General features: G+C 42.9%; 1 protein-coding gene across 2 annotated transcripts in view; it reads right to left on the reverse strand.

The window, feature by feature from the left end:
- MFSD1 (major facilitator superfamily domain containing 1) overlaps nucleotides 1-24747 on the reverse strand; it is a 39471-nt gene that overhangs the window by 4468 nt on the left and 10256 nt on the right. For both annotated transcript variants that reach the window (XM_075937797.2, XM_075937798.2), the window contains exons 4-15: nucleotides 20050-20092; nucleotides 18073-18140; nucleotides 15667-15775; nucleotides 15009-15111; nucleotides 13761-13859; nucleotides 12680-12791; nucleotides 8900-8956; nucleotides 8279-8435; nucleotides 5441-5538; nucleotides 4786-4898; nucleotides 4177-4224; nucleotides 722-782 (exon numbers count right to left, since the gene is read on the reverse strand). In XM_075937797.2, the coding sequence (XP_075793912.1) occupies nucleotides 722-782; nucleotides 4177-4224; nucleotides 4786-4898; nucleotides 5441-5538; nucleotides 8279-8435; nucleotides 8900-8956; nucleotides 12680-12791; nucleotides 13761-13859; nucleotides 15009-15111; nucleotides 15667-15775; nucleotides 18073-18140; nucleotides 20050-20092 (1068 nt within the window). The remainder of the gene's footprint in view (nucleotides 1-721; nucleotides 783-4176; nucleotides 4225-4785; nucleotides 4899-5440; nucleotides 5539-8278; nucleotides 8436-8899; nucleotides 8957-12679; nucleotides 12792-13760; nucleotides 13860-15008; nucleotides 15112-15666; nucleotides 15776-18072; nucleotides 18141-20049; nucleotides 20093-24747) is intronic.

Below are 24747 nucleotides of genomic sequence, written 5' to 3' on the forward strand. Positions count from 1 at the left end.
CTGTAGTCATCTTCATTTTATCTGAATGGCTCAGTCATTACTAGCTCACAGCACTCCTGACACTCAAATATTAACCACCTCATTTTACAGTTGAGGAATTGCTTAGTCTCCTATGCCTCAACTTGCTCATTACTACATGGGAAGTCTGTGTCTCAGCCAGGAATTGAAAGATTTTAAGTCTCAATATAGTGTCCTACTTAGGATAGATTTCCCACCTCCCCACTTAAAAACTTATCTAAAAGCATAAAGCTTTTGGAAGTGAGGGTGAATTTACAAGTGGGTTGTGTTTTCCAAGCCATGCTGGATTTCTACATTTGTTGAATAAAACCCTAAAAAACTTTGTCCATCAACAGTTGTTTCAATAAAAAAAAATCCCACCCTGTCTCTAATTTCAAACCAAAATTGCAGATAATTGAGAGTTGGCATTATCCTCTAGAATGCACACTTCAGACCAAATTGTGGGCACCCAACCTTAGATGCCAGCAGATGGCCTCTTTCCTCCCCCCCAAAGGTACAAAACATCTTCAATTCCAGCTGGATTCAATTTTTTGCAGAATGAAAGTGTGAAGAGTATTTCTATTTGCAGTAGAGTTATTCTTGCCTCATTCATTCTTGGTCATTCAGAATCCTACTTGATTCTATAGACTCTGGCCCTTATCCACACTTTTGTAATTACCTTATCTTGCAATATCAAGATCAGTTCTCAGCTTTATATACTCACTCAGCTGCAGCTAGCTTTTGCAGTTTTTCCCTTTTCTTTGCAGACCAGTTAAGATCACCTCCTACAAACAGAAGTGATATTTAGGAAATTCTGAAATATTTGACTTTGTGAGGTCCAGGCAACTAGAAACACCACTTTACCATCTCTAACTTGGAAAAATGAAAGTAAATACAATATGGAAACTAGCAATATTGAGACACCTTTAGACAATAAGACTACAATTAAAAATCAGTCAGTCATTCTATGCTGCATAAACAGACACTTTAGAGAGGTTCAACCTATACTTTCTTGCTCTGGTCTAGCACCCTCGGGGTCTAACCAGTGCTGAACAATAGGAGGGCAATATTGTCTAACAGTATTACCAACACTTCTACTGCTTACTGGGCTATTAAACATTTAGGGGTAAAATTAGAGCTAAACAGCACAGAACACAAAGACAGAACGGGTGGCTGTAAAACTTTATGGGACCATGGGAAACTTGGCCGTATGCATGTTAAGTGGACATCTAGCTAACTAAAATCAGGCCCGACCATGGATGCCGCCGGTCCAGAGAATGCCAGACTAGAGGAGTTCCACCTGTAACCAGCTTAGGGTCTAGAGTGAATGCAGTTAAATAACAGCACCCAGAAAAGGACTGATAGCTTAGTTCAGTGCTAAAAGAAATTAGTTCAGTGCTAAAAGAAATTTTGACAGTTATCACCTGACTTCAGCTATAATGTGGTATGAACAAAAATTTAAAAAGGGATAGATCACACAAAGGATAAAGTAATTTAGCATGATAGGACTAACAGCAGGTTGTAAAGAAAAAGTGAAGTTTCTGGCTGGACGTCAGGAATGGCTTTCTTGAATTAAAAAAAAGCGCCCTACTCAGCTTGGGTCATTTACACATATACTGGATAAAATGCTAGAATGTCTTTGGTAGGAAAAAAGCCAATATTACTAGCAATATAGATTGAATATTCTCCAGTTCTATCATTATCCAACTCCGGTGTCGGAAATATAATTAGACATGCAAGAACAGACAAGGGGGAAACTAAGAATGTGCCTTCCAAATACCCAATACAAATTTTACATATGCAAAAACATAGCACTTCGACAGTTGCTATGAGGTCTAGAAAAGAATCTGAGTGTTTTCCAAATAGGGATATGGAAATAGTCACACAGGGTACATCTACACAGCAGGTCTAAAGTTGAATTAAGCTACACAACTTCAGCTATGTCAGTTGCATAGCTGAAGTCAAAATAGCATCAAGAGCCAAATTAAGCTGTCTACATAGCGGGAAGCTGAAGGAACACCGCTTTTCTTTCAATTTCCCTTACACCTTGTAAAATGAGGGTATAGGAGTCAGAGTAAGTAGTCCTCCAGCTCAACATTATTTCATAAAAACATAAGAATGGCCGTACTGGGTCAGACCAAAGGTCCATCTAGCCCAGTATCCTGTCTGCCGACAGTGGCCAGCACCAGGTGCCCCAGAGAGGGTGGACCGAAGACAATGATCAAGCGATTGGTCTCCTGTCATCCCTCTCCAGCCTTTGACAGAGGCCAAGGACACCATTTTATCCCCTGGCTAATAGCCTTTTATGGACCTAACCTCCATGAAATAAAGGCTTGTAGCACAGACACTCTGTTGTGTAGACATACCCACAGCCTTAGGCCAAAGTCTACACTAGACCTGGAAGGTCAGGTTAGGGTGCACAACTTCAGCTATGCAAGATATGTAGGCTGGCTTAAGGTTAACTGACTCCAGCTTGGCACCATCTTCACAGAGATAAGCCAATGGGGGCGGTCATGATTATGAGGGTTAGCCAGCAGCCTGGGGATTAAGGGGTTAACTACACCTAGCCAGGTGGAATGACCAATAGGAATGTAGGTGGGACTTTTCAAACTGGGACAAAGGAACTTGGGTTTATTCCTTTCTCCCCTTTGTCTCTCAGGGAGTTCTCTGCAGCTACAGAGAGGGACAAGCATCTCTCTCTCTCTCTCTCTCTCTCCAAGACACCATTCTTCATTTTCTGTAAGAAGGGTAAAGTTTAGGTAGTTTCGTTAGGTTTTATTGTTTTAAGGATTGGGTATGGGATCTGAGATCTGGCACTGCTTAAAAGATGTTTTGGCTTTTCTTTGTAACTAAGTTCTAGGCCCATGGAGTTTCTCCATGAGTATATTTTGTTACCTCCATATCTAGTCATTATGTTTGCAACAGGAATATTGTTGTAATAAAAGTTCTTTCATTTCTTTTTATTAACCTGGCAGTGGTTAATTGTGTGCCTTGATTTTTATCTTAGGGGTGAGATTTCCCAAATGATCTTCCCCCTAATTTCTTTATCAAGATTTGGGAGGTGGCAGCGGAAGTTTTATTCCCAAGATCTAGGTTTAAGATTTTGGGGGAAGTTTTATACAAGCCTGGTAGATAAGGCTTTGGGGTACACTTGCTGGCCCCCATTTCTGCATTTATCATGCCAGAGTGGGGAAGGAGCCATGACAGGGGCAAACACTCCTGTTGGCTTTCCTTACTTCTCGTGACTGCCAGAAGTACCAGCACTGACCTGAGCCATGCTCAGTGTTCGATTTAGCGGGTCTTAACTAGACCCACTAAGTCAAATGACAGAAGATTGATCTCCAACACGGCAAGTGAAGATATGGCCTTACTCATGGCCTACTAAAGCATTTCTCAGATATGGCCACCAGGGGCTCTCATACGGCAACAGCCTGGGCTGTGATGGTGGAGATAAGAAAAAGGCAAAGTAAAAGCCCCTCCTTGTTGCTCCTGGATGCACCACCTTGGTGTTAGCTGCCAGCAGGGGTTGGATCCTGCCCTCACTCCAGAGACCCCAGGGGCACAAGGCTGGAGGAACAGGCAGTCAGTTCCCTATCTTCCCCTGGGCAGTGGGGCTCAGCCTTTGGGCTTCAGTCCCAGGGATTGGGGTGGCAGGCTCTGGCCTTGGGGCTTAGAGTGCCAGCCCCAAGCCCTATCCTCAACCTGTGGGGACTTGGGATCTGGACATGGGACTTCAGCCCCCAAGTATTTTAGAAAAACAAATAGGAGTGGCCACCAAAAAAAAAAAAAAAAAAATCTGTCCTGAGAACCCCTGACCTAGCATAGACAATCAAGTCTGATATCCATGTGCAGCTGTACTGTATTCTTTTCATAAGAAAGAACTATATTAAGTGCAAAGTGTTTTAAAACTAGTTCTCAAGTTAGTTCAAGAAGGTCCTGAATCCTCTGCATATCCCAATTATTAGGAGCATTCATACCGATAATGTTGAGGGAATTTTAATAAAGAAAACTTATGTTGAGATAATTTAGAAATAGCTACATTCAGAGGGTAAAATTTTATCCACACAGTTTGTTACCCTACTTGTAATACTAGTTAGAGAGGAAAGATTTAGATCACTGTTGTAACTGTAATTACCAACTCAACAGAACAAAATAGAGACAATATAAACATGTGCTTACCAGTGAGATGATTCACAAAATACAGCATAACCACAGCTATTAGGGACACTAGAAAAGCAGAAGAGTATTGTCAGCAAGGTTACTAAGAGGGGAGGAAAACCAAACTCTTACTCTAAAATGCAATTCAGTCAAATCTTTTACATAGCTGATTTGTAAATCCCATCTTCGGTCAATCTTGCTAAGTGAGCTAGGAGCACAAGACCTATTGACTTTGCTTTCATTCCACTTACAGTGCTTAAAGCAAGATCAGGAAAGAAAGATTCCTTAACATGGAAAGAGACTTTCCTGGAAGATCCCATTTTAGCATAACTAGCGTGTTTCAGTGTTACCTGCAAAGGTTTTGACTATATTTAATATCCATCTAGTCTCATCCTACCTCCGCTATCTTCCATACTCATTATAAAGTCCCTTGAACCTAAGGAATAAGTAGTCCAGTGAAAATTAGTTACTTTCAACATCAGTTTATGAAACAAGCAAGCACCCAATTATCAATCTATGCAACCAAAAACAATTCATGGATATGTCTACAAAGACACCAAGAAATAAGGAAAATGTCATGTGAGCTCCCCTATATTCAGGGGCAATAGGTTCCCACAGTAATGTACTTACAGCAAATACAAGCACTGAAGAAGACTTCTAGGAACAGGTACCCTCGAGAATCCAGTATCATACCTGCTGCTATGGCAATAATTGCCAGACCCAGATTCTGGATAGACTGCATACTAAAAGACAGAGTATACAATATTATTCACATTACATGGGGAATTTTATTATTTTTAAAGAAGTCAACTTGCTTATGGTATGAAGAGTAAAGAGAGTTTCCTTATCTGCATTTATAAATAAAGCTTAAAAAAAGACTGTCTACACAGGCACAAGTTAAATCAAGGTATACAAAAGCAAAATATGCAACAACTACATTCTTAGATTTTACAAACTGCATCCACAAATCTGAGGGCAGAATCAAGTCCTATGTTTGTGACCTGTTACTTTTGCCACTAATCTTTCACATGTGGAGAGCAAAACCTATTTTAGAAACAATAATTTCAAAAGAACGGAAACAAGTATTAGGTTTATTTGCTATCAAAAACATACAGTAAGAACTTGAGAATTGCTCCTAGCATAAGTAATTTTGTAAGATAGTTTCATTAGCTGCTAACATGGTCACTGCAATCAGGAATAAGCTAGTCAAAATGTAAGTGGTTCTTCAGTGTTTGGAAGTGCCTGCTATAGGCCTCCCGTGGGAGACAGATATAAATATACTCACAAGCCGTAAGCGGTTCCCAGCTGATGTTCTGGCACAACAAAAGCTACCATTGGCCACAAAGCACACGCAAGCAGTGAATAGGCTACTCCTAACATACACTGTTGAAAGCAAGATTAGAATAAATAAGATTGTATTTAAAACCAGTCTATATACAACTCACTCTATAAGTACTAAGATATAATACTTGGTATAGAGCAAGGGTGGATAATAATATTTATTGGTGTGCCCCCCCTCCATGATTTTTGGCAACTGATCAAGGGCTGCATTTCTACTGAAGGGAGAGGGGGTCTGGGACAGAGGCTGGGACACAGGAGAGGGTATGGAGTCTGAGTTTGAGGGGAGGGGAGAGGCTGATCTATGGCAGGAGAATTGGATGCATGGTACAGGGAGGGGATATGGGTGCCAGAGGATTCTAGCCTGGGGGAGGGGAGAGGTGTAGGACAGGGAGGCAGTTGTGATGTGGGGGAAAGGAGTGCAGAGGGTTTGGGTGGTGGACTGGAACAGGTAGGTGGGAGGCAATGGCAGGGGAAGGAGTGCTATAGGCAGACTGACTGAAAGGTGCTTACCTAAGCAGCTTCCAGCCAGCAGCCCTGCAGGAACCTGAAGGCTGCAGTTGCAAGCTGTTCCACATGGTTCTGCTCCAGGCAGGGTGGAGGGGAAGAGGCTTCATTGGCTGCCCCTGCAACCAGCAAAATCTCTCTGCTCCTATTGGCCAGAAACTGGTCAATGGGCACCGAGAAATTTTGCTGGGGGCGGGAACAGAGCACAAAGCTTCCCTCCTTGTAGCTGCTCTATGCTGGGAACATTTAGAGCAGCTGTACTGTGCTTAAGGATCCTAGCAAGGCAGCCGCAGGCCAGATCTGGGCGGCTAGCTGCCTCTTGCCCACTGTGGTATAGAGTTTTAATAAAAAAGGATGACATTTCTACAGGGGAACTGACAGCCTTGCTGGGCCCCAAGGTTGTGAGGATGGTGGGGGCTAGCTCTGTGGTCCCAGAAGGGGCAAGGCCAGGAGCACTCATCCTCAGCACCACCTGGAATGCAGTGCTCATGCATGCATGCAGCCCCCCCGAACTGCCTAGAGCACAGCGCTTCAGTGGCGATGTAGAGGACCTGGGGCTCCAGGTGCTGCCACTACCCTGGGCCCTTTTAAACTGCTGGGCCCTGGAGCAGTTGCCCCCTTTGCTCCTCCCATATCAGCAGGCCTGTATTTTGGCAACAAGTTTCTGGATGAGCTTTGCATAAGCAGAATCAGCCAGTTAGAGGGGGAAAAAAAGCTTAATTTTGTGGAGATACAATACATAGAAAAGTATGCCACATTTTTGGGAGAGTTTAAGTTACCTTCCTACCAATAAAGAAAACATAAGTTCAACTCCCCCCTCTCCTATCACCTGGAAAGCCAGGTGCCTTCAGAATTCTACAGTACAGGACTTCAGAGGAGCGAACGCTTTAATGCAGCAGGACTAGAAAGTGGTATGAACACAAAGTGGGGGTTTCTGGCAATTTCTTCACTCCAGTAAAATTGGTGAGAAGCTGTTTGGAGTTTCCAGTGTTTGTACACAGCTTCCAGAACAGAAAACAGTTAAGCATCTCACCCATGACCTTATTTAAGATTAGCCCATACCAGAGGAAAAAGTGCAGGCAGCTTGCAGAGTTGCTAAGCTTCAGACCCTTGGAGCTTCTTCCTACAGTCTAGAGTGCCATGAAAGTAAGAGGCAGCTGCTGCAAAACCGCAGTCTTACAACCCACCCTCTGAACCCTACCAGATTCTGAAGGAGCACTGGAATTACTGTAACAGATCAGACACGAGCCTACCTACATTCTAGAACGACCTACCTACATGGTAAGTGTCCTGCTAACCTCCCACCCACAGTGGTTGGCTTGTCTATTATAAGCCCTTATGTTTCAATCTTCACTACAGTTCAGTTAGGTATCTAATCTGGTTTTAAATTGCCTATGTTAAAGTCCTAAGGACTTTGCCTCGATGGTAATTTTGAGCAGATAGTTTTGTGTAAATCATTCCACAACTTCGCCTTTAATTTTTATTTCATATAGCATTCCCTTGTTTCTGTATTATTTAAATAAAGGGTAAATAGGAATGCCTGATTATCTTTCTCTACACTAGTCGCTATTCTCTCATCTCCATTATATGCACAGCGCCAGAAATAGGATCAAGAGAGCTACATAATAAATTGTATTGACCATGCTATCAGATAACACAGAGGCGGGGAAACTGCTGGCCTGTAGGCCAGATCCATCCTGCTGCTTAATTTCATCCAGCCCACAGCAAATCACCGCTCAGCAGGCCAGAAGTCCTAGTATGCAGGAAAGCTCTGCATGCTTTGCCAGCTCCACAGATCCCATTGGTTGGGAACTGTAACCAATGGGAGCTGCACTGGCAACACAGGCCATGCAGAGCAGCTAGACATGACTGCCACTTCCATTCCACGGCCAACAGAGCCAAGTGTAGTAAGCACCACCTGACTCAAGCCTGCATCCCAACTCTCCGGCCCCAGGATGGAACTCTGTCCCGCACACCAACTCCCTTGGTTCTGGCCCAGAGCCCTCTTCTGCACCCCAAATCCCTTGGGTGCTCTGGGATAGGCACATCGGGGTGCTAACTCTCTCCCTAAACCCCACTTCCTTGTCTCAGCCCCAAATTCCCTCATTTCTGAGGCACATGGAGCCTACATACCCCACAAAGGACAGCATGTGGCCCACAACTGATTTTGTTTTGGGTCAGTGGCTGCAAAAAAGAGAGCTCTTCACCTCAGAGAAGATACATCACTTTTTTTTTTTAATATATTACACACAAAGTAACTGTTATTAGCAAGAATTACCATGGCAATCCAAGGGTTCCAGAAAGTGAAGGCCAACATAACGTGAGAAGCAAGGGTTACCACTACAGCACACATAACCCAGATAATATTTCTTCCAAGTTTATCCACCAGGAATCCAAAGAGAGGGGACATGGGTGCTGATATGATATATACAATGCTACAAAATAAAGTGATAAGTTTGAAAACATTTATTCTCCTACATTTTAAGCCACAAGGAGTTTCTGCCGTTCCCATGATGAAGCACCACTATCTACAACACCAAATCCCCTCTTCATTCTGGAACCCCACGATTGAACTGTTCTGGGATGCTAGAAGGCATAATTCATACATTCCACGCCCGATAAATACCCAAGCAGCATAGCACCTGACAAAGGCATTTCTAAACAAAGTGCTATGGCTCGTTTTTAATAGTCTATCTCCCACAAGGGAGAGACTGATGCTCCTTGACAGAATAGCCTACTCAGGCTCCAGTGAAACACGCTGGTCATACAATACAAATATGCCTGAAGATAAGATCTGAAAAAGATTCCCCACCTCTCTCCCTGGACTCCCAGACCTTAGTGACATACTTTACATGAAAAGGCTTTATGTTAAAGACTTAAAGTAAATTTGCAGGAATACCTGTTAATTGCACTTGCTTCTTGAGAAGAAAATCTGAATTTCTCAATGAAGAAAACCCTAAAGTAAAACCCATAGATTAGTTTTAGAATATTTCTCTACCTGTTTAGAAAAAGCGTTTCATTTTGAAACTTGAGCTAAAACTAACTAGGAAAGAAAAATGCAAGTTTACTAAAGTTTTTTTCGGGCGTGATACACAGAAAGATACTACATATAGAATTGCATGACATTTAAGGAAATGGACTTCTAGGACAGAAGTTTACACAAAATGTTTTCTTCTACATTAGAAGTTCTATTTTTGAAAGTCATCAAAAGCATGATTCACTGGTAGCTAACCCAGCAATGGGACAAACAAGGATTAAACAACTGTATTAGGCCATCCAAAGCCAGATGTTATGGAGAGGAGGGTGCAGAAGCAAAACGGAGAAGCCAAAGAACTATATTAGCTTGGAGAAGTCTGATGGTTAGTGACATTTAACTCCCTTCCCATTTAATTAAGGAAAAGATCTGAATTAGAACATTGTATTTCTATACAGGATTTGAATCTAGCAACAGATTACTTAGGTCAAAGCACAGGGTTCAGAAAAGCTACATGCACAGATCAAGAGGACTGACAGTATTCAAAGTTCCTGCAATCTAAAGCTACTGCTACGCTGAGTCAAATCTTCACTTGACAGTAGAGGACACCACTAAATTGCAGCCTTCCCTGGCTCTTGCTGCATTAGATTCCAAGTTTCACATAATCCAATTCCAAGTTTCAGGTAACAAATGTAACAAGTATTACGCCAACTCAACCAGCGCTAACTAAGGATGTTAAGGGCTAGTTGAATCCCCCACCCCCGCTACCTCTTGTACTGTCTCCCGCTGGGGCTTTTGTACATTTCAAAGGAGGAAGTGCCTATTGACTAGTCAAGTAACACTGGTCTACAATTTTTTAGAAGTAGTCTGCTTAGGAGATAAAAAGTACTATTTATTATGTATTTTGATGTGCTGAATTCAAATATGACAATTAAAACAACTGATTGGCTATTGTTTCCAAGATATTTAAGTTTTTACATTTTACGTCTATGTATATTGTGCAGCTAGAGTTTTAATCGTAAATTGTAAACCTAGGTCTTTTCACGTGTTTATGGTTGCTTTACATGATAATATTTCACCTGTCCTGTTTATGTAACACTTTAAAAATCAGCAAAAGGGTTCTATAAATAAAATTTATTATGAAACAAGAGGCAAAAACTATTATGTACATAGTTTAGTTCTATTCAGTGTCTACTCAGTGCTTCTTGGCTGGTCTCTTGTATTCATTAAATGGAGCATCTCTTGTCACTGTCCAGCAATAGTCTCCAAGCATTGATGGGCTCCATTTGCCCTGATAGCATTTCTCTATTGTTGCAATGTCCTGGTGAAATCGCTTGCTGTGCTCGTCACTCACCTGATCCGCAGTTCGGTGGGAAAAAAAAAAAAAAATCTAGATGAGAGTGCAAAAAAAGTGTATCTTTAGTGACATGTTGCAACCAAGACTTTTGTATGCCTTGAGGTTTTCCACCAACAACTTGTAGTTGTCTGCCTTCTTGTTTCCGAGAAAATTTATTGCCACTAACTGGAAGGCTTTCCATGCCGTCTTTTCCTTGCCACGCAGTGCGTGGTCAAATGCATCATCTCGAAGAAGTTCACGAATCTGAGGACCAACAAAGACACCTTCCTTTATCTTAGCTTCACATAACCTTGGAAGTTTTCCATGGAGGTACTTGAAAGCTGCTTGTGTTTTGTTCATGGCCTTGACAAAGTTCTTCATCAGACCCAGCTTGATGTGTAAGGGTGGTAACAAAAATCTTCCTTGTTTCAACAACTGGTGGATGCTGAACACTTTTCCTCCCAGGCTCCAATGACCGTCGGAGTGGCCAATCTATCTTGATCTCTTGCACGACTCTCATTCACAGAGAAGACAGCTGTACTTTGTGTATCCAGCCTGCAGACCAAGCAAGAGAGCAACAACCTTCAAATTGCCACAAAGCTGCCACTGATGTTGGTCATAGTTTATGCACCTCAAAAGTTGTTTCACGTTGTCATAGGTTTCCTTCATATGGACTGCATGACCAACTGGAATTGATGGCAAAATATTGCCATTATGCAGCAAACAGCTTTAAGACTCGTCTTCGATGAATCAATGAACAGTCTCCACTCATCTGGATGGTGAATGATGTTGAGGGCTGCCATCACACCATCGATGTTGTTGCAGGCTACAAGATCGCCTTCCATGAAGAAGAATGGGACAAGATCCTTTTGATGGTCATGGAACATGGAAACCCTAACATCACCTGCCAGGAGATCCCACTGCTGTAGTCTGGAGCCCAACAGCTCTGCCTTACTCTTGGGTAGTTCCAAATCCCTGACAAGGTCATTCAGTTTACCTTGTGTTATGAGGTGTGGTTCAGAGGAGGAGGATGGGAGAAAATGTGGGTCCTGTGACATTGATGGTTCAGGACCAGAAGTTTCATCCTCTTCGTCTGACTCAAGTGAGAATGATTCTGGTGCATCAGGAACCGGCAGTCCTCCTCCATGGGGTACTGGGCGTGCAGCTGATGGAATGTTTGGATAATGCACAGTCCACTTTTTCTTCTTTGACACATCTTTCCCAACTGGAGGCACCATGCAGAAGTAACAATTGCTGGTATGATCTGTTGGTTCTCTCCAAATCATTGGCACTGCAAAAGCCATAGATTTCCTTTTCCTGTTCAACCACTGGCGAAGATTTGTTGCAAAGTGTTGCAGCGTATGTGTGGGGCCCACCTCTTGTCCTGATCTCCAATTTTGCAGCCAAAATAAAGGTGATAGGCTCTCTTAACCATAGTGGTTATACTGCGCTTTTGTGATGCAAAAGTCACTTCACCACAAACACAGCAGAAGTTATCTGCACTGTTCACACAAGTACGAGGCATCTCTGCTCACTTTGGCTAACAAATGTGTCCCTTTGCAAAATCAAACACTGACAAATAAGAGAGCACGACACTGTATGATTTCTAGAGCTGATATAGGGCAATTTGTTCAGCAGAGTGATGTAAGCTTCGTTATGATTGCATCATCCATAAGTTCTAGGAATAACATGATGCAATTCATATCATGTATGACGCAATACCAGCTTCAGATTGCATCATTCATTGTTTTGCCTAAAAAGCAAGTACTGTCCAAACCCAGTCAGATTTATTCATAGATCCAGTCAAAGATGTATTTTAGTCATTTCTGGTTTAAATTGAGATCCCTTCCCTTTATAATTCACTTATCCTCTGCCATTCGCAAGTCAAGGGTCGTATATACTGACCCAATAGCATATCTTGAAAACTAGAGCCAATCAACAATTTTAAGCATCATTTTCATTCTCAGGGACCCAGAATTAGTAAAGTTTGGCTAAATTTATTTCAGAAGCATTTTGGCTGTAGAGCAGTGTCGATGGAAATTCCATTGACTAGTAAATTACCTGATACATAACATCCTAGAAAGTGCAATAGATAAGAAATTCACATCATCTCTCTCAAATAAGAGATGGCACAAGCAATATCACTGAAGGCACATCAAAAGCAGACTCAAATGTAGAACTGCTACAAAAGGTGAGAGAACCTAACAGCAGTAGTTTCTCATTTTAAAGTTATCTTTAAAAGTTTATATTGTCTCTACAAATAGTTCTGTCAACTTTGTCAAACTTGTACTGTATGGTAGATTATGACAGGATGTTTTGCTGCAGGGTTTTGTGTTTAAATTAATGAAACAAAACAGAGTCAAACTTACTTCCCAAGTCCAATGAAAGGAAACACAGCCGCATAATAACAAACACAGATTATAAATATGAGCCACAAAGACAACGAGAAGTCTTTCACATCAGTTAACTTAATCACTTCACCTTCAGAAAGAAAGAAATGCCGGGATCAATTCAAGTTTTCTATAGTTTATATTTAATATTTTAATGCTGAAAAATAAATAATGCATTGCAGAACTGGAGTGTAGGGATGTAAAAATCCTCTTTAATTGGTTAACCAGTTAAACATATTGATTGAAATTGATTAAGGGAGAGCATGAGCAGGCAGGGTTCACTCCAGGCTGGCTGGAGTTGCCCCACTGCTGGGGTGGAAAAGCCCCTGCCTATGGCAGACCAGGGTACCTCACAGGTCCGGCATTGCAGCGAAGGCAGCCACTGCCTGTGGGGCGACTGGGCCCACCATGGAAAGAGGCTGCTTTGACCAGGATGCCCCAGAGGCAGCAGTTGCTCCAACCCTCACCAGTTAACGTTTCACATCCTAAGTGAGCGTTCATGTAGTTAGATTGTGTACGATATATACGGTCACTCAGTTATAAATATGTGCAAGAGGGAGCTTGTGGCAAGTTTAAACTAGCAATTTCATTGAGTCAGACTGATTAGCACAGCCAAGTGGAACATCTTAACTGACTTCATTTCAATTAATATTGATATTTTGCTGCAACCCCAAACTATGGAGAAAAAGTGATTAAATGTAGGAACAGAGCAAAAAAAGTCAGTTTCTAGCATGCCTCATATTTATGTAGCCAACACATCACTGCAGATTGTTGGAGGAAGATGCATACTTTAGCAACCATATAGAAGAAGGGGAATCTTCACACTTTGATAATAGAAGACAGCTAGAAGCAGGGTTTGTTTTATCCAAGATTTTGCAGCAAGGAGAAGGTGAGTAGTGGTAAAATCAGAGCACCTGAAGCCATTTTTATTGACTAATAGACCCCTTTAAATTCCAGTTATTTTGTTCTAGAGTGAAGGGTGATGTATATATAACCTGGAATCCTACAGTAACCGATAATATTGTAGGTTAACATATTATGCTAATTCTTTATCACTCACCAGTTTTCCCTTGCTCTTTACGAAGGATTTTTTCTGCTCTCTTGTCCAGATAAGCAAGAATTAGTGCACAGATGAGTGAAAAGATACATGTGACTCCACCTGTAAGAAGAAGAGGTGGACAGTAGTAACTTTAGAGACCAAGCTCTTCAAAACATACATATTTTACCCTACATTTCTAAACAGACCAGAACAACAATTGCAAAGTTCACGATGAACAACATCAGTTGCTGTCATTATAAAAAACTAGTGGACTAATTCAAAGTCTTTGAAGTACAAAGATATTTCTGCTATCTAAACTCTACCCAATATGGACACCATCTTAAAATCTTAAGCATCAGGGGGTAGCCGAGTTAGTCTGTACAGGATAAACTTAAACAAATGGTCTGGTAGCACTTCGTAGACTAACAAATGATACCATCTACATGTTTTGTTAGTCTACAAAGTGCTACCAGACCATTTGTTGTTTAAGTTTAAAAGTCTTAAGTTCACAAATGTTTCAAGTACAGTTGTGCCTGTATTACAGATAACTACACTTATCTAGAAATACAGTGACCTCATTACACCCACAGATCTGCAGTTTCAGAAAGATACATGCAATTTGTGAGCAATTCTGCACCAGAAATTTTACTTGGAATATGTGAGCAATTCTGCACCAGAAATTTTACTTGGAATATCAGAAGCAAAACTCAAGCTCAGATGCAAGCAGGAATAGCGTCCTAATATCCATGGTTTGGTTTTGTAGAGGGTGAAGGCTTTGTCCCAAGTGGGACTGATATTCTCTCTCCAGAGAACAGAGGAACAAACGGGAACACAAGAATTTTGATATACTGACTTTTTGATGGACAAGAGATGTACATCAAGTCAATGGAATGATACACATACACACCTCATCCCCCAGCACATAAGCGACAAGAAAATCATTACATATGCCAATGATTTTAGTTGCTAGCTGGACACATACAAGACACCAGTAATTGTCAATTAAGTGGGATAACTACTCAGATGTTGACTTTGCTTAAAGTTTGAACTTAGCAGCAAAGCATGTCTTAATAGCCAGCAATATCTCAGACTGATCTATAGTTGATTTTCAGTAATACCAAGCAATTTTTCAACTGGAGAGGCTATAACCACCACTCATTTTAGCTTTTAGTTCATGCATATTCTTTAAAATGTTCAGTGTTGCTTATGTCATTTAGCATTCAGGATTTTCATGTTTAACTGAGGACTTTAAAAAAAATATTTACTAACCGATCATGAGTGTTAACCCAAGTGTTCTGTGACCTGTGGAGCCCAGCAGACCTTGAACTCTGGAGTATATCCATCCCATGATATTCATATTCACAGTGCTCCCCTAGAAAGAAAGGATTGGCATGAATATTGCGGTTTACTCTTCTATTATAGTTTTAAAGGATCAGCTAAAATGAACGGTTTAAATTTCTCCAATTGCCCAAGAAATGTAATCTAAAAATGAGAGAACAAAGTAAGCTTGATTTATGCATCTCAAGGCATGAAAATAAAATAGCAACTAGCATAAGAATTGAATAGATTCAAGATTACAAAGATAAGAATCCAGTCACAAATTAGATGTTTTGCAGCATATTACCCTGAATTCTACACACTATGTTAAAGGTATGCTTTGTTCAACCATATTTAAAACCAAGTAGAGCAGACTTCAGGAGGAGATGTCTAACCAGAGCAGAAGATACAGTCCTCCATCAGGGGAAAGCTGGGGGGCAGAGGAAGCAAAAAAGGAATCAATCCAATTCTTATTTCCTAACCCAAACAGAATGAATAGCAGAAGCATGGTTGAATGTCAGGTCAGATATTTATATGAAGTTGATAAAATACTAGATTGATAAAATACTAGTGCAAATAAAAAAAAATAGTTATAGGGTTTTATACTTACAATTCGGGCCATGCTAAGCTGTAATCCAAACACAAGGTTTAATTCCTTGCCTTTAAACCAACTGACAGCATAGGCATTTTGTGCTACTGCTAAGGATTCCCCACCAATTCTAAATAGGAGAAAGAGAAATATACTTAAGATTTACCACCAGCTGGGATTGAACAAAGAAAATAAGTTAAACCAGTGAGCAAAGGCACCTCCACGGCCGAATTTGGCCCACCAGTGGATCCGGCCCACAGCAGCCCTGCTGCTCCCCTACCCTGAGGCCAACTGAGATCTGGGGACAGGGGAGGGAGGAGGAGGAGGAAGCATACAAAGTCTCCTCTTCCTCCCCCCCAAGATGCCTGATGGCTGGAAGCAACCACCAGCTGTTTTAAAACAGCTGACAGTTCTCGGGGGGGATGGGGGGGACCTCACACACTTCCCAGGCCAATTAGAGTCTGTGGGTGGGGGAGCAGAGAAATCTCCAGGTCCCGCCCCTTCCACCCAAGGCCTTGCACCTTCTGGGGCACTTCAGAAATTGGTAGAGTGACCCCCCTTTTACAAATTATTGCCCATGCCTGCATTAAACTGACTTCAGTTTGCATAGATTTGAGTAGGTAGTTTCTATTATGATTCCAGTGAAACATGTAAGACTATAGGAAAAATTAGGAAAAAATGGATTGCAATTGCCTTGGATTGCATAAAGAGGGCAATATGAAGAAAGCAGATGCAAAACAATAAAATAAATGCGATAGCTAGGAAGGGGCTGCAGAGACAGAATAGTGTAAGAACCAAGGGGAGAAGACTAAAATTAACAGAGCCAGGATTTCACAAAACTAAAACATGTTTCTTAGTGCTTATTCATAATGGGTCACAGATTGTGCAACTTTCATATTGTCAATCACAGCTTAATAAAGATTATCTTATAGCCCACTTCTTATTTGTGATCAAACAATATCGCTGAGGGAAAGCTACAGCAACTGTGTTTACTTGTTAAATTGCATTATATACTAAAACCCATTACTTTTACAATGCGAAACCAGGAGCACCAGCACCATGGTGTGATTCTGTTGTTTATAAACAACAATCTGGTCTGCTGGTTGTGTGTTTTTCCATTACAGGCAGTCCCCGACTTATGTCGGATCCGCAGTTACGAACGGGGCTGCCCCAGAGTACACGGACTGCGGGACCTCACGGTCCTGCCGCCCGTGTACTCTGGGGCTTTCTCTGTGTCTCCCTGGTCTGCAGACCAGGAAGACGCAGAGCAATGCCGCGGAGGGGCTCAGGCAGCCCAGGGGCGCCTGGGCTGCCCGAGCCCCCCCCCCCCACGGCTTTGCAAAGCCGCGGGGGGGGGGGGCGGCTCGGGCAGCGGGGCACCCCAGGCGTGCCTGGGCTTCCCCGAGGCTTTGCAAAGCCGCGAGGGAAGCTGGCAGCGGGACAGCCCAGACGCCCCGCAGCTGTCCCGCTGCCGGCGTCCTCAGAGGCTTTGCTCCCTCCAGCAGACCAGGGAGACGGGAAGCAAAGCCGCGGAGGACCCAGGCGGCGGGACCGCGGTGCGTCTCGGTCCGCCGCCCATGTCTTCCTGGTCTTCTGGGGTGGGGGGGGGGTGGGGGGGCGCAGCTAGTACGCCCCTCCCCCCCCCCCCCCCCAGCAGACTAGGCTTTTCTCCGGACGCATGTGACAGAGCAGCTGGGGTGCTGCCGGTTGGTTCCGCAGCGCCGCTCTGGGCGCTACTGGTCCAACCCAGCAGCACCACAGCTGCTCTGACCAGCAGCGGCTGAATCAGGACGCCTGGGGCAGAGCAGATGGGGTGCTGCTGGGTTGGTCCAGTAGTGCCGAGGAGCGGCGCTACTGGAGCAACCCAGCAGCACCCCAGCTGCTCTGCCCCAGGCGTCCCCAAGTCAGCCGCTGCTGAAACTGACCAGCGCTGACTACAGGAAGCCCGAGGCAGAGTTGCTCTGCCCCGGGCTTCCTGGAATCAGCTGCTGATCAATTTCAGCAGCAGCTGACTTGGGGACGTTTGGGGTTCTTAAGTTGATTCTGTATGTAAGTCAGAACTGGCGGTCAGTTTCAGCAGCGGCTGAATCTGGACGCCAGTTCCGACTTACATACAGATTCAACTTAAGAACAAACCTACAGTCCCTATCTTGTACGTAACCCGGGGACTGCCTGTATTTAAATTTCAATAAAGACATTTACTGAATATAACAGTGAAGCACTGGAAAGCCAGTTCCAAGTCTATAATAAAATTTAGAAATGCACCTACAACTCTGCACAGACCTGACTGAAGTAGTATCAAGACCAAAATACATAGACCGAGACTGGAGGAACACAAGTGTGCTTGGCATGCTGCAGAACACAGAAAAAGGTGGTTGTGCCTGTAAGCATGTACAATCGGATGTTGACTTTTTAACCTAGACTTACCCAAATACAAATCTGCCAGCTTCCATAAGCCAAAAAGCATTACATATAGCTCCCATAGCAAAGATCACCTGTAAAATAGCAACATTTAAAATTTGTTCAAAAAACTCAACTTTACACTAAAGTGATTCTGGAACATCAAACTGCAAGAGGTACATATGTAAACTAATAAGCTGTATTCTGCTTTGATTTTTTTTCCTGAAAGCTAGCAAACATATGAAGCCTTGCAACATTTTAATGATTAAATGCTTGTTAGCAGCATATTAAATACAACATTTTAAGTGCTGACAACACTAGCTAGGAAATGTATTCAGATGCTTATTAACTAATGCAGATTGGATTGAAATCCAAGCATTTTTAAGTTTAAACATCTACATACAGAGAGTATCCTTCATACTATCTCCTGAAGACTCTCCAAAGGGTGAATGAATACTGAAACCTGTGGAAAGCATTTTTAAATTAGGAATTATTTTTGGCGTGTTAGCATGCACAAAACATACATTATTGCACAGCCTAGTTACTAGAGTTTCAATGAATACGAACAAGCTAATAACTTGAGAATTGCTATGAAGTCTTTATAAAAATATTGTTTGCAAGTCTGATTAATAGTACCCAAACCCAGATAAATTCATGTATATGCAGTATTCCTGTTAAGGATGTAATGATGTAGTTCAGTGGTACCCAATGCGGTGCGTGCGGGCACCACAGCGCCCGCCGAGGCATTTATGTGCGCCCGCCACAGCATCTGGGCAGCCCCTCCCCGGGCATGTAGCACATGAGCGGTGCGTGAGCAGCAGTGACAGCTCTGGGCGCCCAGCAGCCTCAAAAGGTTGGGGACCACTGGTGTAGTTGATTAACCAATAAGTAAACGCTTACAGGTTAATGCTTGAGAACTGTGTTTCTTAAACTTTTTAAGACCAAGGAACACCAAACAATTTTTTTTTTTTAAATGAGGAACAAGGATTTTTTTTGTTGAGGAAAAAAAAGTTGTGGGGGGGGGGGGGAAGAGAAGGTTACTGAGCAAAGAAGGTCGCCTGCCCCTTTAAGGGCAGCTATTTTGAATTCTGTTGTCCACGGCACACAGAACACAGTTTAAGAAACACTGCTATAGAATAAAAGCATTTCCCTCTTCCCCCCTACCCTGCCTGTAAATTTTGCAGCAGGATTGCCAGGAGCCCAACATAGTCCCAGCTTGCACCAGGTCTGGGACCTACCCCTGCTGTTGCTCTGCATTTCAAGTGTATTAGGAGCCAGATGGGCTGGCAGTCTGTCTAGGTTCTGACTCATGCCAGGTCTGGGAGCTCAGACTCCCCCCTCTCCTGGACAGGGGCTGCTGCCACCCTGTGCTGCTGCCTCTTTATCAGAGGCAGCAGCACAGGGCGACAAGCAGCTGGTTTTTAAACAAGATACAGCAGCAGCGCTCAGTGGCAGGGGATTTCTCAGGAGTGGGGCCAGAGTGCACTGTCTGCTGGTCTCACCTCAGGGACTATAAGAATTCATGAGGTTAATCAACTATTCAATGAACTGATATTTAAGATACCTAATTCCTATAATTAGGAATCTAGGCAACATGAAGCAGATCTCCGGGAGAAGGGAAGAATCATGACAACCTATGGCATGATTCACCTTGAAAATCAAATACATGAGAATGCATTAACAGTAACCATTCTGGAGAAATGTGGTCAACAGCAAACTTTTTAACTGCAACTCCACATAGACACTTTAGATTCCTTATTGCAAAGCAGTTATGTGAATTTGAACTATGTAGGAAGACATCTTCGAAAACGTCGCTGGATTTCAAAAGGCAACTCCACAATTGTTAATCTTAGCTAGGTTTTGCCTGCAACCCTCCATCACTGGGCATGCTGCAGAAGGGCACGATGCATACTAGTTTTGCACAGATTAATTATGCTATGCCTTTTGTTCAGCCAACCCTTCACCATGACACATGGCATCTTACACTCCTTTGTTTCCACTTACCTGTCCAACACAAACAAAGCAGCTAAATATTATGGTGCCCAACCTGTAAAGAAAATTTGAGATTTTAAAAACTTTAAAAATAGAGCCAAAAGTACTATACACACTAAAATATTTAACAGTACACACACAAAAACCAGAAGTACTTAAGTCTGGAGATTTATTTTTTTTAAACACACACACACACACACACACCCCTACACACACACACACCCCTTCCTAAAGATTTATTTTCTTCGTGGTTGACAACCACATTACAGAACGAATAAATTGCTATTGCTGGTGACAAACATAAGTGTCATTTTGAAGAGTAGATATGTTCAGTTCATTGAAATATGCATTGATCATGACTTCTAGATATCTGATCTAAATTCTCTTAAATAAAGCTGCACATTATATGTACTCGCCAGAGTTCTAAGGCTAAATATTGCTTAATCTGACTATTATTTAAAAAAGGTCATTGCATTCTTCACACAAGTGTTCCTTGTGCCAAGTGACATCTTAACTAATGCCATAATTAAGAATTATGGCATAACTTAATGCCATAATTCTTCCCCAAAACTTTAAAATGTAATATATGAACATAAAGGGACTGGATTAGATGACCTACGGCGGTCTCTTCCAGTCCTATGATTCTAGTTTACAAACCATACTTAATTGTGCACTGACTTCGGCGTTCATATCACCAGCAATGCATATCTGACAAATTTGAGAAATAGGAGTGCACATGTTCTGGCTTTCAAGTAATATGAGTTGGGTTCCAACTCATTTAAAACCTGTAACTTGAATCTTCATGATATTATCTGTCATACTGCCTTCCTCCTAACAATGAAGTGATGTAACAAGAATACAATGTAAATATTACAGCAAGAAACTATCACACCTAAGGATACATATGGCTCAATTTTCACATTATTCTGTTAAAAAAAAAAAACACAACTAAGCTAATGTATTTTTTCCATAATGTATTCATTCAACACTTCATAGTTAAAACTCCCACTAAACCTAGTGGTTTCTCTGCAACAAATGTTAACTTTCAATTTACTCTAGAGATTGTAGGACTCAGAGCTCCTCTACAGGTTTTCCACTTCCAGACAGACTCATACCATTTACTACATGTACAAGATTCATATACACCCAGAAGTTAAAAAATAGTATGGTGGGATTTTGGGTCCCCCCCCTTACAGTAGATCTTTTACTATACTACTACTCTTTAAATATTCTTGTATTAGATATGTGAATCTACCTACCTGCCTTTGGAAAAGTTTAGCAGTACAACTTAGTAAACAAACCAGAAAAATAAAGTTGGGGAATTCTTCCTAAGAGGGTAGATTGATTTAAAGGATGGCTGTCAGTTAACTCACACAGTTAATTCAAAAACAAAAAATATTTCAGTGCACAACAGTAGATTGTCTTACATAACTTCCTGCAAAACATGTTGCCTGGCAACAAGTACAGCCTTTACTCTCAACCTATTACCATTGTGGGCCGTGTGTGTGTGTGTGTGTTGTGGGTCATGCCCAATCCTACCTGCATGGCCCTGAGGATGTCACATGGGCAGCAGCTGTGTGCCGAAGGGTCAGATGAGGACCACTGCTTTACACTAAATTCAATGCTTTAATTTTTACAGAGAGTCTGGATTAATGTTTTAATTTAAATAATTGCCTAAAAAACATTTATAGATTTAGGGCGGTGGTTCTCAAAGTGTGTTCTACACTGACTTCCACACCGACCACAGCTCGAGCTCAGCCCCGGTCTCCCTCCCCCCCCCCCCCCCCCCCCACATAGTGGTGAGCTCGCTCTGGTTTCCCTCGGAGGTGCAAAGGTGGGATTTCCCCTCTCCTAGAGAAGGTGGGGGAGGAAGGGACTTAATCAGGAAGAGGCTGCAGGTGGAGCCCAGTGGGGGGGGGGGGGGGGGGGGCACGTTTCCAGCCACATGGGCAGGGAGGCTAGGGGGTGGGGACAAAGGATTTCCTTCAATTGCTCTGTTGGTTTCACTTTGGCAGTGCAGGGCTCAGCTCAAATCCTTCTCATCAGCTCATTAAGGGATGTGGTGGGGTGGAGGAGAGGAAACAAATGGGGTACAGCACTGGCTGGGATCACACAGGAGGCAAAAGCTGGGGGCAGAAGCGCTGCATGTGCTGGGTTCAGCTGACAAGCTCAGGGCAGGCTCTCACTGCCCATTCACATTTCTCTAACAGGCAGAGTCAACAGGCTGCAGTCCTGGAAAACCGTGCTCAGCATGGGACTGGAAAGCATCAACTCCCTTCGCTTTGCAATTCAGATTCCTTTGCATGTGCTGGCTGATGGGTCTAAATTTGGGGGAGCCTCCTCCTTGCAAAAAGGCAGCAGGGGATGGTGGTGCGGGGGCAGGTGCACCAGGCTATTTGCAAAATCTGGTGCATTTGGCAGGAGCGGGTCTCAACACAGCAGGCTTGTCCAGGCCAGGGAGCTTGCAGTGATGCAAGGGAGCGAGGATCGGAGATGGGGCAGGCAGGAGGACAAGAACTGACCACTGCACTGCAGATTGGCCAGCACCAGTGCAGCTGTGAGCCCTGGGCTTCCCCCAGCTAGGTTAGTCTGAGGAGAGCAGCACACCCCCACACCCTGGGATCACCTTTCCCCCAGGAGAGCTCAGCATAGCATCAGGACTCTGCCTGACCCTTAGGAAAGGTCCCCCTCTAGCCACTCTAAGGCTACAGTGCTCGAAGGAAGAAGGAAAGGGGAGGGGAGGCAGCGAGATGTCTGATTTCCTTGGGGTTGGTTCTGCTTGGAACAGGGGATGGGACCAGAAGGCCTCTTGGGGTCTCTATGGTTCTAGGCCTGAGAGACTGGAGCAGCTGCGCAGGCTCCCAGTTGTATGAGGGAGGAAGGAAGGCTGAGCTGCTCTCTCCTCAAGGGGAATGGTAGCACAGTGATCCATTGTCAGGAGGCAATGGGAGCAGCAGGAGCCAGTGCTTGGGTGTAACAGGGGTGCAAAGCCACGTAAGTGCCTGCCTTCCACCCTCCCCTCATGCTCAGACCCTCATACCTCAATCTGATGTCCCCTTCCCCCACCGAGACACCACACCCACAACTTGCTCCTATACCCTCCCTCCTGGACAGGCACCCTACCCCCAGTCTGCTCATGCACCCTCCATCCTGGCACCCTACCTCCCATCCAGACCTTGCACCCTCTCTCCTGTACCCCACCCTTCTGCCCAGATCCTGTACACCCATCCCTATCCCACTCACTGGCAGCCCTGTTCCCACACACTGAACCCCTCATTTTTGCCTCTACCCCAGAGCGTAAGAATCCACAAAATCCACTACCTCCAGAAAAGTACATCTGGCCTATGGAAAGTCCTGAACCTCAGTTCTCCTTGTCCCTTCTCCTCATGTGGTGGGGCTGGAGCGCCAGTAAAGTGAAGTGTCTCAGTTGGGGGCCACATCAGTGGGGGGGAGGGGGGAAGAAGAGTGGTGTTTGGAGGAGTTTTTTGCTTTTCATTTGGGTCAGTGGCCCCAACCCAAAAAGAATTCCCCATCCCTGCCATAAATATAGAAAACATTGAAACCTTGTGTGTTGGATATAAATGAATATATTTAAAATGAAGTTAGATAAAAAAACCTAACATGAGTAAGTTAAAAACACTTAATCTGTTTAATAATTTAAATGAAACCATTCTCCTTAGTTGCAGCACATCTTAGGCATAATTATGCAATTAACAGAGAGTTCTACTAGCAATGGATGGTCCACTGACAGGATTATTGAGCCAGGTGATTCACAGGTAAAAATGTTTGAGAACCACTAATTTAAGGTACTCACGTTAACTTTGTTATTTGAGAAAATGGTACATGACATGCATCTTATTTTCTAGATTGCCATATTATATTTCATGTGTGTCAAGCTATATTTGGAATAAAACTGGAATTCAATTAAAAGTGTATTTTAAAATGCATATTCGTACTATATGAAGCCACCTTACACGTTTAATATAGAACAAGGTTCACCAAAAATGTTTTGCATTTAAACTAAGTGTAATTAAGCAAAAGAAGATCAGCTGTAATTTGCAGACTGGTAGATATTTTCAAAAGTAAATGCATCTATTGGTCTTTAGCATTTGTGAAGATCCCACTGGGCACCTAAATCTGGCCTTGCATTATTCTAGTTCTCAGAAGTCAGTCACACTACTGTAACTAGCTTTTAGTCCTATATTGGAGGAGGAAAACAAGCGGTCCTGCTTTTTGGTTTCTGAAAAATTAGTCCACACGAAAAGTATCTGTACTTGCTACTTAAACTGAAACCCAAAAAGGTTAAAGCAAAAAAAAAAAGTTTCCACACAATAACGACAGAGTACTTATATTTGGAAAAAGATACCAGCATTTGCTCCACTGTAATATTTATATTTCATGTAGTACATGACTTTGCCTTTATCTTTTGAGGTCAACTTAAGGTTCATAAGCATCCCATTGTACCCTGATTTTGCAGATAATTGACACCACTAACTCATTGAAATATAAAAGCTGCTCACTGATACAGAATATTTTTATTTAAATTATTGTGATTAGGAATTTCAGTGTGCAGACAACTACACGGTTAACTGATAACAGGATTAAGCAATAAACCTGGGTTTGACTACATGTATTTCCACCCCCATTGCTGATTTATGCCAGCTCCCCTCAGTAATTCTATCAGGCAGACCTGATGCTTATCGAACAGTC

Source organism: Pelodiscus sinensis, chromosome 10, assembly GCF_052426305.1.
Source record: "Pelodiscus sinensis isolate ZL-2025 chromosome 10, ASM5242630v1, whole genome shotgun sequence".
Classification (NCBI taxonomy): Eukaryota; Metazoa; Chordata; order Testudines; family Trionychidae; genus Pelodiscus; species Pelodiscus sinensis.